Genomic DNA, 11,630 nt, shown 5'->3' with positions numbered 1-11,630 from the left:
ACGGTGCCGTCGGCGAGGCGGCGTCAAAGTTGTGCGTGTACCCGATCGTAGGGGCATTGCATGATATTTCGCAATCAGGCTGCCGAGTGTCGTGTAGCCGAGCCAGGCCTTGGTCGTGCCGTTGCGCTGTCGCTGCCGCTGCCGTCGAGGGGCACGAGGTCGACGTGCAGCTCTGGGGTGCCGATCGTGGGGATGGCGACCAGCTTGGGCAGCACGGAGGGGCCCAGGTGCCGCCGGGGCGGGGGATGGTGAAGGTGCGGTTCGCGGCGACGGGGATCAGGAAGTGCGTCTCGGTCGAGGAGAGGTAGACGCCCGTGTGGGCGACGCTCTGGTTGTGGAGGGGGTTGAAGTCGTGGAGGCTGCCGGCGAGGCCGACGTACGGCAGCGTCAGACGGCCGGCGCTCGGGGTCGAGGGTGTGATGGTGATGTAGCCGCTGTAGACGGGGAGGCGGCCGGCGTCGAGTCCGGCGGGAGGCGTCAGCGTGAAGGTGACCTCGGCCGAGGCACCGGCCGGGACGGTCACGGTCTCGCTCTCAAAGGCGATCGAGGCCCAGACGTCGGCCGTCGGCGGCGGGAAGCGGGCGATGGTGAGCAGGTTGTCGGCGGAGAAGCTGTAGGCGGTGGCGGCCTTGGCGTGGCCAAACGTGTAGGTGACGGCCTCGGCGGCCGTGTTCTCGAGGGTGAAGGTGCGCTTGGGCGTAAAGCTGTCCGTGTCGTTGAAGGAGAAGCCGCTGGTGTCGACGAGGGTCGTGGCGTGGGCGGCGTCGTAGGCCTGCACCAGGCCGGCGCCCTGCTGGGCCACGGGCGCGAGCACGCCGTCGTGCGTCGTCTCGCCGTCGAACCAGGTCAGCGGCTTGGCCGTGCTGGAGAGCACGTTGCGGAGGACCTGCGCGTTGAGCGTCTTGCGCGCCTGGCCGACGAGGCCGTAGATGGCAGCCACGAGCGGCGCCGACATGGACGTGCCCGGGTTCACGGCGTAGTCGCCCGAGCCCCAGGTCCACGTCGACAGGATGCCGCCGCCGGGCGCCGTGAACTGCGGCTTCAGCACCATCTCCCACGAGGGACCCCAGCTGGTGAAGCCGCTCGTCAGGCCGGCGCCGGGCCCGTTGCTGAGGTCCTCGGCCCAGACGCGCGCCGACTCGACGGGGCTCACAGACACGTCGATCCGCTGGCCGGCCCCCAAGGCCTTGAGCCACGCGGCAGCCTGGGCAGGGGAGACGACAAAGACGCCCTCGATGCCTTCGGTGTACACATAGGTGGCCGCCAGGCGGGCATCGCTCTCGGGGTAGTAGATGATGTGCTTGCCGCCCTTGGTGACAAAGTTGGCGGCCTGGTCATCTGAGCTGCATTCGGTGGTAAGGGGGAGTAGAATGGCGAGGCCGTCGAGATCAGGCAAGTCGGCGGGCACAGAGGTGCAGGCGTACGCCGTCAGGTCGCTGGCGTTGGCGGCGGGCGCCCAGATACGCACCGTCGCATTGGTCTGGAGGACGGGGTTCCCCTGGAGCCAGCCGAAGCCGTGGGAGCCGGTGCCGTTGGTGAAGTCACCCCCTCGTCATGATGGTCGGCAGCTTGGTGTTCTCGACGGAGCCGATGGCGGCCGACCTCCCTGCCCGAGGCCGGAGACGCCGCGTTCCACAGGCCGAGACCGCCCGAGTTGCCGGTGGCCACGATGACGGGCACGCCGACGGCGGCGAGACGAGATACGGCGTCGGCAGCGGCGTCGCTCGAGAATCCAGAGTCGTCACCGGCCGAAAGAGAAATGATATCGGCCCCCTCGTCATAGGCGCGGTAGATGCCGGCCACGAGAACCTCGCTCGTCGCGTAGCCAGCGCACCCGCTCGTCTTGTAGACGCCGAGCGTCACGTCGGGCGCCGCACCCGTGAAGCCGAGCTCGTTCTCCTGGGCTGCCACGATGCCGCTGACGTGTGTGCCGTGGCCCTGGCATGTGTCGATGGGGTCATCGTCAGGCTTGAGGTTGCCGCCCTCGTCAAACTCGTCGCCCGCATAGTCCCACCCCTTGGTCACGAGGCAGCCCTCACGGCCAAAGCAACCATTGCCGAGCGCAGGGTGTCGATAGTCGATGCCCGTGTCGACAACGCCAATGTGCAGACCCTTGCCCGTGAACCCCTCGGCGCGCAGCTTATCAACCTGCGTCATGAGGTGCGGCGTGTAGACGTCGCCGTCGCCGAGCGCACGTTTCTGGTGCTGCTGTTGTGTCGAGGCCGACAGGTTGTGAGGTCCGGCGTTGGCCGGGTCGAACTGGGGGAAGCGGATGCCGCGGACGGGCCAGAGAGCCTTGACGGCGCCCTTGGCTGCGATCTGGGCCGTCAGGGCGTCGGCGCCGACCGAGTCGGGTGACTCGACGCGGAACGACACGCCGTTGAAGAGGCGGAACTTGAGGTCCATGCTCGGCTTCACCTCGAGGCCATCGGCGCGGAGGTCTTTGAACAGAGACTCGGCGTCAGGCGAAGCATCGTCGAGCTCGACAATGTAGGCGCCCGCGATGATGTTGCTGGTGCTCTCGGCATCGGCGGCGGCGGCCGTGGTGCTGGGACCCGGAGTGTCGGCGAGCGCACCCACGGCCGAGGCCAGGGTGCCGAGGAGAAGCGGAGCGCACTGCGAGAAGCGCATCGCGAAAGGTTTCAGGGTGAACGAATGTAGGGCTAAGTGGCCTGGCGGGAGAAACACATCAGGACAGACCTCAAGCCGGGCCCATCGCCTTGTCTTTTATTTATGTTCGAATATGCCCAATATCCGGAGACCACAGGAGGCTCCATCGCCACGGCGCGGGTGTACGGACGCTGGTATCTTGGAGGGTTGTCGAACACGAGGACTTGGCGAGAGACCTTCCCTATAGGGGTAGGACGACCGCTTTCTCTAATGGGGATTCGCGGGCGAACAGGGCCCTCGGCAGGGGTTCGCATGCATGAGCCGACGGCTTCTGGCTCATCGTATCTGCAGCGTGAAGCAACCGCTAAGCAAGGGTTGGCGGTAGTCGGCTGGTCAGGCGACGGCTTTGCAGCGATAGTCGGTCTCGCTTTCACTGCAACTTGTCCGAGGGGGTTTCTCTGCTCTGAAGGAAAGTCTCGCTGGTGAGCGGTGTGGCGATCAAATAGAGTGCCAGATTGGCTATTCCTAGTACTATTGGTGCCAGGGGTATCCCCTGAACACTGCTGCCCTCCTCAATGGAGCTCGAAGACCCGAGTAAAGAGGCTGTCTTTGTCTTGGTCAGCCGACTGGGTGAAAACTCGATCCCTTTGCACCAAGAAGACCCTCCAAGGGGCCGGAAGGAGGGAATCGTCCGCCAAAGCATAGCCATACACCATTTCATCTCGGCTTGCGTGCCCTGCCAAGTGGTGCATAAGACGAGTACGGGGTACCATCGCGTGGTCTCCAAGGATGGCATACTTGCGCATGATCCCGGCCATTTACTTGCATGCGAGTCAGGCTTCGGAGCCTTTGGCTGTTGGCTGATGACGAACATTGTGCTGCAGGATTGAGTCGTGATAGCAACCTGAATGTCCTCGAAGGTTACTTTTGCTTGACAGTATACGGGGAACCGGAGGCCGCTCACAGCGCATAGAGTGGCATTGTTTGCCATACTGATCGCCTTACTCTAGGCCGCAGTGCCTGGCCATCTATAGTCTCGGGCGCGTCTCGGGCGCGTCTCGAGCACAATGACTCGAGCGATCAACTTTCGCATTTCACAACGGTGACAACGAGTCGGGGCTGTAGCCTGTCAGTCTTTCCACCTGCATTGACTGTATTTTGCTCATTTTCGGCGAGGCCCTACTGTCGAGTCCCCAACGAACTCGTCCTTATTCACAATGACAATGTGTTTTGTGTTATGCGATGGCTCTGCTATGTAGGAAACGTCTAAAGACATACGAAATTAATAAACTCTATCGTTTGCACGCCAGAAGAGTTATCATGAATCACTACATTGGCGTAAGCTTATCTTCTTATGGACTCTGAACGCTTCCAACAGTTGATTTTCGCCTAGAGGGTAGTATAAACAGAGTTTTTGAGAGGTTTCAGTAAATATCCGGATGCACAGTCGTGACACGGCCTCCACTTGGCTTGAACGACGGGTCAACCGCGGACTCGACATCGGTTCATCGGATGGCGTGACAGAGTAACTCGACATTGATTCATCGCTCTCGAGAGCTTGGAAGTCCAAAGCCGTGCGTCCCTTGACTGGCGTCTCGAGAGTGCTTCATACAACATACTGTGGCAATGGCTCTTTGGTCTTGTCTCTCCCCGATGCAAACGAATGTATGGGAAAAGCGAGGTGGCCGTTCCAGTTTGAAACGAAAGTAAATCAGATGGCACCCGCTCCGTGGCGAACCAAGAATTGAAATACTACAGTGTTCCCAGCTTTCTCGATTGTTGCTACAGGCCAGGCGTAAGGCCTGAGATGAATGCACAGTCGGCTCCTTAAGATCTACATCGTCAATGGTCAGAAGAAGGCATGTCTCTCTTGAAACTCTGGCTCGATCTTGACTGTATACCGTCCAATTCTTCTGCTCTGAACTGACTCGCAGACTTCGAATTCATCCTTTCAATGCGTCACATCCCGCCGCCATGCGCTGTTTTTGTCCATATGAACCCTCCAACTCGGCCCACCGCCAGCAGCATCCACCGAGGCATTTAACCTCCGAATGAAGCGTGAATGGTTTAGTGGTAAAATTCTCCGTTGCCATCGGGGAGCCCTGGGTTCGATTCCCAGTTCACGCATCGGGTTCAACATTTTGCATGCCAGAAGGCGTGTTGCTGTTCTTTTGTCACAGGCAAGTTGGTGAAACAGGCGGCGGGTAGTGTGGATCGAATGCTGTCGCCAAATAAAACCTCGGTCATACCGACCACTATTGGCGAAAGTAGGCTTGTTGGCTTCTAGAAGAATGGAGCGATAGTAGCGTCACACTCGGATACAGTTATACTATCGTCCTTTGATGTTTGCCTTTCTGCCCTTTGAGGCGACTCGCCAAAGCTGGTGATCAAAACTCCACGAAAATCCGAAACTTGTACACCATTCTGTCAACTCTAATTTGAGTTCAGCTCTCCAATAGCTGGTGTGGGGTACCCGACATCTTTGCCATGAGTAAACCTTCGCATAAGTGACCGTGCCACTCTTCAGAGGATTTGGATGTGCATATTTTCCAATCGTCTGTCAAATCATACAATACTATTGACCCCTGAAGGCGTGAAAATGGCCTGACAAATACTACATTATATAGGATGCTAACTCAATATCCACGCTCTCTTGACCCCGAATCCAGCCTCTCGAGTCGCGCAAGAAGAGTGTTGACCGTACGCTGTGCCGATTCATTTACGGCTTGCATCGTTCCGTCGCCCGTGACTCGAAGCTCTTGTAGATAGGCGGCGCCAATGTCACGAACCTTTTTGACCAGGCTGAACCCGTTGGCTTCTTGAACCTCTTCTGATATATGTTCCAAGATTTCAAGAACGTCACTACATGACAGCGTCAGTACACCGGTAGCGAATCGGGCGCTTCGCAAGTATGCAGGGGATTGAAACTGACCTGACGATGCCCTGGTGCGTTATGCCGGGTATTTGACCGAGGTTCTGCAGGAGATTTGATCTTAAGTACAGGCTCGTGATCAAGATATTGACCGTCTGCGCTTCGTGACTTCGACACGGCTGCGGATACCTAGCCAACCCCCCGCTCCACCGCAGTTCGGGGATGAGGCTGTCCAGCACTGCCTGGATACGGGCCATGCCTTCTCTCAGCGTGTCGGTCGGGGACTTGTGCGTCATGTCCACCTTGGCATCTTCCCACACGAGCATGATATCGATGAGGCTGTTGAGCCCGGTGATGTACTGCTCGTCGTCTCTCATCCAGGTCTCTTCCACACCTGGCCAGAGCACAGGTATATCCACGTCCGGTTCTGGTACTCCAAGCTCGGCATCGGACAACGGCAAAGGTCGCATCGTCTCCAATATTTGCGTGAACGATCGACAGGGGAGGTAGCTCAGGTATGGTTCGCCTCGTAGTTCAGCAGCCCTGGAAAGGGTGTCAGCGTCTTCACCACGGTGAAAAAGGGGTTCACAAACTCCAGTACAGTTGCCACATGGACATGAGCCAGTAAAGCCGCTTCAGCATTTCCTGGTCATGCAAAGGCCTTGTCTCCCGTTCGCCGTCGCAGAAGAGAAGCCACTGGACACCAGCCATGGCGTCTTTGATGGCCTGATAGACGCGCAGCTCGGCGTCGCCATCGAGCGCGTGCAGCGACGAGGCGACGTTGTAGCACGAGATGCACCAGTCGAGGGTGTACGCTGCCGGCCGCTGCAGCATCTGCCCTTGCTCAATGAGACCGATGCACTTGGCGACTGTGACGCCGCGGTACTTGTGGAAGCTGTTCCGTCGGAGAGTCGTGACGGTCACGGCGCATGTCGACAGCACAAGAGCGCAGAACGTCGGGTTCCTCTCATCTTCGCGTTGGAGAACCCGTCGGAGAAATCGCTTCTTGTGCAACAGTGACGCGAGGGGCCAGACGAAGCGCGACCAGTCGGTGAGGATCGACAAGACAAGCGAGCGAGCACACAAGCCGTGGAAGTCGAGGCCTCCCGCCACGACTGTTGGGGAGGCCTGGCTGTTGATGTCTGCCACGGAAGGTGATGACACGGCGTGTTGAGAACCAAAGGGCGAACCGACTGTCGGTCGCCGTATCGAGGGCGCATTCGAGGATGAAGCTGGCGATGTCGTCGCAGCTTCGTCTCTCGCCGTGTGTCGCAGGGTAGAGCTGGTGCAGGTCAGCGGGTTAGGATCTTCGGATTCGATCTGCCAAGCGAAACGTGATGGAGCTCGCCATTACTGGATAGTAGTCGTACCGTTTGGCCGGTCCTCTCTTGCGCCTGATCTTCTCCTGGGTACAACTAGTGCCCGATGACCGACATCCTCGGCATACTGTATCGTCTACAGGGTAGTGGCACTTGCCATTTCACTCGCATCAGTAGACCGCGACATGGGAGAACTCAGAGCGAGGTCTCGGCATATTCACCTTGATCTTGCGGCTCCGGCATGTATCGCATGCCTTCAGATTGCGGGGAGACCTGGGTGCAGTCGTCTCGGCCATGCTGGCGGGGCATTGATGCGGCGATCAACTTTACATTGGGGATGGAATGGGTACGGCCAGACGAAACGAAGCTGGTGCGCTCGGAGTTTCTTTCACGGTAGCAAGGGGTGACGTCGGCTTTTGGGGGACGTCGGCTTTTTTGTACATGAGGCTTAGGGTTCTTTGCGGGGTTATTCGGAACTATTTCTCGGAAGCAAAGATGCGCATGACGCAGTCGATGGTGCTCGGCACGTTTCCCCCACCCTCCCGCCGCTTTGGTCAACGTCCACGTTCACTCCCAACTTGCCTCCCTGTGAACTATGGACCAAGAAATCGCCGCTAATCCCACGTCAGACGGCAGACCTTGCGGGGTGCATTGCTGATCTTCTCGTGGCGGACGGTGGCCAGGACCAGGGGCATGAAGAGGTGGAGGAGCGTCTAACAACAAGGAGTAGCGTACGGGCCTTAACACAGCACTTGGGAGAGGACAGTTGTATGATGTACAATTGTAATGTTTCTTCTACGACTTTATTTAGGAGAGTCTGAGTCTGGCAAGCACCCGCCAACCATGGCGTTGCGGCTTGTCATCGATGACTCAGCAGTACACCTGAGCCACCTCCTTTCCATAATGGAAGATATTCACACTTTCAGATCCGGAGCAATCTTCTCTTGCACGGCGTATGCCTCGGCGGCACGCTGCTCGGCCACGGTCACGTACTTGCGGAACTGGCGGGTTGGCACCTTCTTCATGAAGAGCTCGTCTAGCTCCTCGTACGTTCGCCTGCGCGTTTCGGGCACGAAGAAGTACGCGAGGATCGCGAAAATGAACATGAACGCTCCGAACACGAAGCCAATCTTGGCCTTCAGGTTGCCGTAATCCGGATTAAACATGAAGGGGCTAATAAACGCCCAAAACGTATTGACGCCGTTAGATGTCGAGATGGAAATGGCGAGCGTTTTGGCACGGAGAACCGATGTTGGAAGCTCGCCGGCGAGGGCGTAGACCGTGGAACCAACGCCAACATTGTACCAGAAGTTGAACATGGTGTAGAAACCCACGGATGCTGTGACAGCGGCTGTTGTATCGAAAGACCCGGAGATGGCCATGCACAACATGAGAATGCAGATTGAGATGCATCCAAGAAGATACATCGGACGGCGACCCCACCAATCGGCCATGAGAAATGCAATGGTGGCACCGGACATGGACAGGACCTCTGCGCCGATCCTGATCTCAAAAGACTTCTGATCCGAGATACCCAGGTATTGGTACATCAGAGCGCCGTAACTGCCGACGAAGCCTAGACCGGCCATGGGCTCGGAGAGGAACACCATGATGCAGATCAGAGTTCTTCGGAGATTGGTGCCCCGGAAACAGTCAATGTATGAACCGGTGTTCGATAGTTCGGCTTCTTCGAGCGTCAGGCTGATTCGGTGAAGATGGCCCTTGGCATCCTGCGGATCCGAGTACATGCGTTCCAGAGACTTCTGCGCGGCCGTCATTTTGCCCATGCGGACTAGGTAGACAGGGGACTCCGGCATGAAGATTTGACCAACGAGTGCCACCGCGGCGAACCCCCATTGCGCAGCGACAAGGGCTTTCCAGGACCAATCGGTATCCCACTTGGCCGTGTAGTTGGACATGATGGCCGCGATGAATGGCCCAATGCATTGCGACAGGTTGCAGAATCCGATGGCAGAGGCTCGGATGGCCAGCGGGGCAACGTCGGCAATGTAGGCGGTGCAAAGGTTGAGCAGGGCGCCGATAGCCAAGAAGTTGAACATCTTGCCCACGAAAAACATGGCGAGAGATGTAGCCCCAAATTCAATGCCGACAGATACGATGTTGATGACGGCGGCCAGCAGGATTATAGGCTTGGAGCCGTACCTATCGGCCAGGAAAGAGGCACCCCAGGCGCCCACGATAGCAGCTCCGTTCGGCGCACCGCTGATGATGGATTGCCACTTGGTCGAGATGAAGTAGGTGCCCTCGATGAGAACTCCGAATCGCCTCCTGAAGACGGGAATGCTAATGAGGGCGCCCGATGCGCCCGACTCGAAGCCTCGGACGATCAATGTCCAAAGCATTACGCCGATCCAGAAGAGAAGCCGAGGGTCTTTACGTAGGGTTTGTCCCCAGGTGCGATTGTGCTCTTGCTGTTGAATGGCGCGTCCGTGGACCTGGTCGTCGCGGTGTTCGACCATTTGAATGTCGTCTCCCTTGGCGGGCTCATCGAGTTTAGACTCGGCTGTCGCCATGATGGATTATCTTGGGGGCTACAAGGGGCTGGGTAGCTTGCTGACTTGGTGTCAACAATGCTGTCGATGCTGGCAGGACAATGGTGGAGATGGACAAAGTCGACCCGAGATCAAGGAATGCTTTATATGCCAGAGGTCCATTGAGTCGTTTCAGAGAGCACCCGTGAATAGACAAGCTCGGCCAGAACTTCCCCGCTAGCTTCCCCGGACTCGAGGACTGGGGAGACCAGACGGGAAGAAAACCCACGTTATGAGACCATGGGAGAAGGGTGTCTCGGTGAGGTGTACCCCGCGACTCCACTTTGCAAGTTCCAGCCTTGGTTGAGCTCCCTTGGCACGACGACGCTATTGGTGATCTCGGCGAATCCTCCTTAACCATTGTAACTTTCTCTGATTTGCTTCCGAGCATCTGGATTTGCTTCCGAAGCCAGCTGGAGTGGCCAGAGCACAGACGACCAAATCCTCGGTATCTGATCCTATTCATATACCGAGCCAGTCACACGGGTCATCAATCGTGCCTGTGCATTGATTCAGATGTATGCGCCATAACTGATGGACATTGAGGTCTTTTCAACAGGTCAGACATAGCTAGGTTTCTCAACTGACATCGCATGACATTGATCCGAATGCCATGTATCTCGAGAAGATAATGGATCAGCCACGGCCTGTTCAAGGGGACGATAAGTGCGGCGATGCGCAGGTGTATTCAGCACACGATGGTCGCTCTCTTCACATGCCATGCCTGGTTCGACATCCCCATCTTGTATTTGCTGACCCAAAACCGAGCTTCAGTAATGATCTAACTTCCAACGACCCTTCATTTCCTTCTGCTTTGAATAACCAGCCCTCAGTGAATGAATCCTGTTGTTGGCTGTAGCTGCCGACCGAGTCAAGAGACGTTCTGAGGCATTTGCACCATAAGCAATCACAAGTGATAGCGTGGAAACCCGTCGGAAACCTCCGTCTTTGCAGTTGACCGACCATTCGCTACCTAACCATGTGTCCCATACCTCCAGTCCGCAGGCCAAAACCTCCCGATACAATCGCGAGTGCGGCCCGCCTCCGGTTTCGACTTGGCTTCTCGGGCAATATATGTCACCGATCTGACTAGCAGGTTATCCCCCCAATATACTGAAAACCCCACTTACAGGCCCTGCGGACCACAACGAACCCCCGGTCTGACCTCTGTGAAGAAGAAGAATTCGAAAGATCCAGTAAAACGCGGTCAATGTTAGTTCTGAGTTAAAAAAGGGAACTGGACCGGCCAAGTCGATCAGCGGCATGCGTCTGGGCAACCACCCATGTAGGCCGTTGAGGTGTGGAATAAATCTGCGACAGAGCATGTAGAATATCTAGAATAATCAGCTTCCTACCATAACGTCAGCTCCACAAAGGCTGCCAGCAGTGCGTACCGTCTCAGCCATGTCGGCGAATGGACCACCGAGAAAATGGGCGGCTATGGCACTGCCCACACGCTCTGACGCGTGTATCTTCTCCCCTCCCCAATAAGGTATGACGTGTTTGAGGGACATGCACCCTGCCCTGTTCAGCATGTGTTCTGTGAACGCAAGTATCGCGACAAGTATTGCATTGCAGATAAGGGCGGAAGCGAGCCAGGCAGTGACGTGCCACCAGGAATATCTTAGAAGCTGGGATCTTGGTCCGTTGTGTAGTAAGAGATATGTGGTCGGCTCAATATCGTGTCGCTATCGGTAGTCAGCATACAACATTGGAGTAGATGGAGAGGGGTTTTACGTACGTTTTGGCGGAGTGACTCCAGAAAACCAATTACTGTAAAGGCCATTAAGACATGAATCAGTGCGGTAGGCTTTAATGATCTATCGCCGGGAACCTGGAAGTGGTCGGCGAACGAGCCAATGGCTACAAGTAGAGATACCACAGCCACTTGGTGGGTGTAGAGGGCCAGTCTGGAATGCTTCACGCGTAGGTGCCATGTACAGGAGGAGTACATCGTTGCGAGAGCCAGAGGGACTGTGAGATATTGGGCCGTTGACAAGAGATTCCGGGCTTTGAGGTCGAGGACCCAGAAAACAACGCGGGTCAAGATTGCTACCAGCCAGTAGCTGACGTGGTACACCGGTGAGAGCATGCCGCGATAGAAGCTTGTAAACACTCGGATTGCTTGTTTCGCCGATCGTTCGCCGACTGTGTGTCGTTGGGTTAAGGCGAAGCACAGGGAAAGTTGCTCAGGCGGTTTGCTCGATTGATCTTTTTTTTTTTTTTTGCATTGTATCGCGAAGTCCTAACAGGGAATGTGCGACTGTAGAAGAATCG

General features: G+C 57.0%; 3 protein-coding genes and 1 non-coding gene across 4 annotated transcripts in view; 1 reads left to right on the top strand and 3 right to left on the bottom strand.

Annotated features, from left to right (window-relative positions):
• VDBG_02994 (subtilisin Carlsberg) overlaps positions 1 to 2,631 on the bottom strand; it is a gene marked incomplete at both ends in the record, with an annotated part of 2,935 nt that extends 304 nt beyond the window's left edge. Inside the window, 2 exons of the mRNA XM_003006809.1 lie at positions 3 to 1,343; positions 1,469 to 2,631. Of these exons, the coding sequence (XP_003006855.1) occupies positions 3 to 1,343; positions 1,469 to 2,631 (2,504 nt within the window). The remainder of the gene's footprint in view (positions 1 to 2; positions 1,344 to 1,468) is intronic.
• Positions 2,632 to 4,666: 2,035 nt separating this feature from the next.
• VDBG_15057 lies at positions 4,667 to 4,737 on the top strand. The gene has a single exon. It is a non-coding gene; the product is annotated as a tRNA-Gly (tRNA).
• Positions 4,738 to 5,246: 509 nt separating this feature from the next.
• VDBG_02993 (conserved hypothetical protein) lies at positions 5,247 to 7,097 on the bottom strand (the record flags this gene model as incomplete). The annotated part of the gene is made up of 5 exons (XM_003006808.1): positions 5,247 to 5,472; positions 5,543 to 6,025; positions 6,084 to 6,714; positions 6,853 to 6,928; positions 6,981 to 7,097. 5 exons carry the CDS (start codon positions 7,095 to 7,097, stop codon positions 5,247 to 5,249), a joined length of 1,533 nt encoding a protein of 510 aa, XP_003006854.1.
• Positions 7,098 to 7,715: 618 nt separating this feature from the next.
• VDBG_02992 (conserved hypothetical protein) lies at positions 7,716 to 9,335 on the bottom strand (the record flags this gene model as incomplete). The annotated part of the gene is made up of 1 exon (XM_003006807.1): positions 7,716 to 9,335. The coding sequence occupies one exon, from the start codon at positions 9,333 to 9,335 to the stop codon at positions 7,716 to 7,718; it is 1,620 nt and encodes a 539-aa protein (XP_003006853.1).
• Positions 9,336 to 11,630: the final 2,295 nt, after the last annotated feature.

This window comes from Verticillium alfalfae, genomic scaffold (genome assembly GCF_000150825.1).
Source record: "Verticillium alfalfae VaMs.102 supercont1.3 genomic scaffold, whole genome shotgun sequence".
NCBI classification, from domain to species: Eukaryota; Fungi; Ascomycota; class Sordariomycetes; order Glomerellales; family Plectosphaerellaceae; genus Verticillium; species Verticillium alfalfae.
This window is presented reverse-complemented; position numbering and strand designations above follow the sequence as displayed.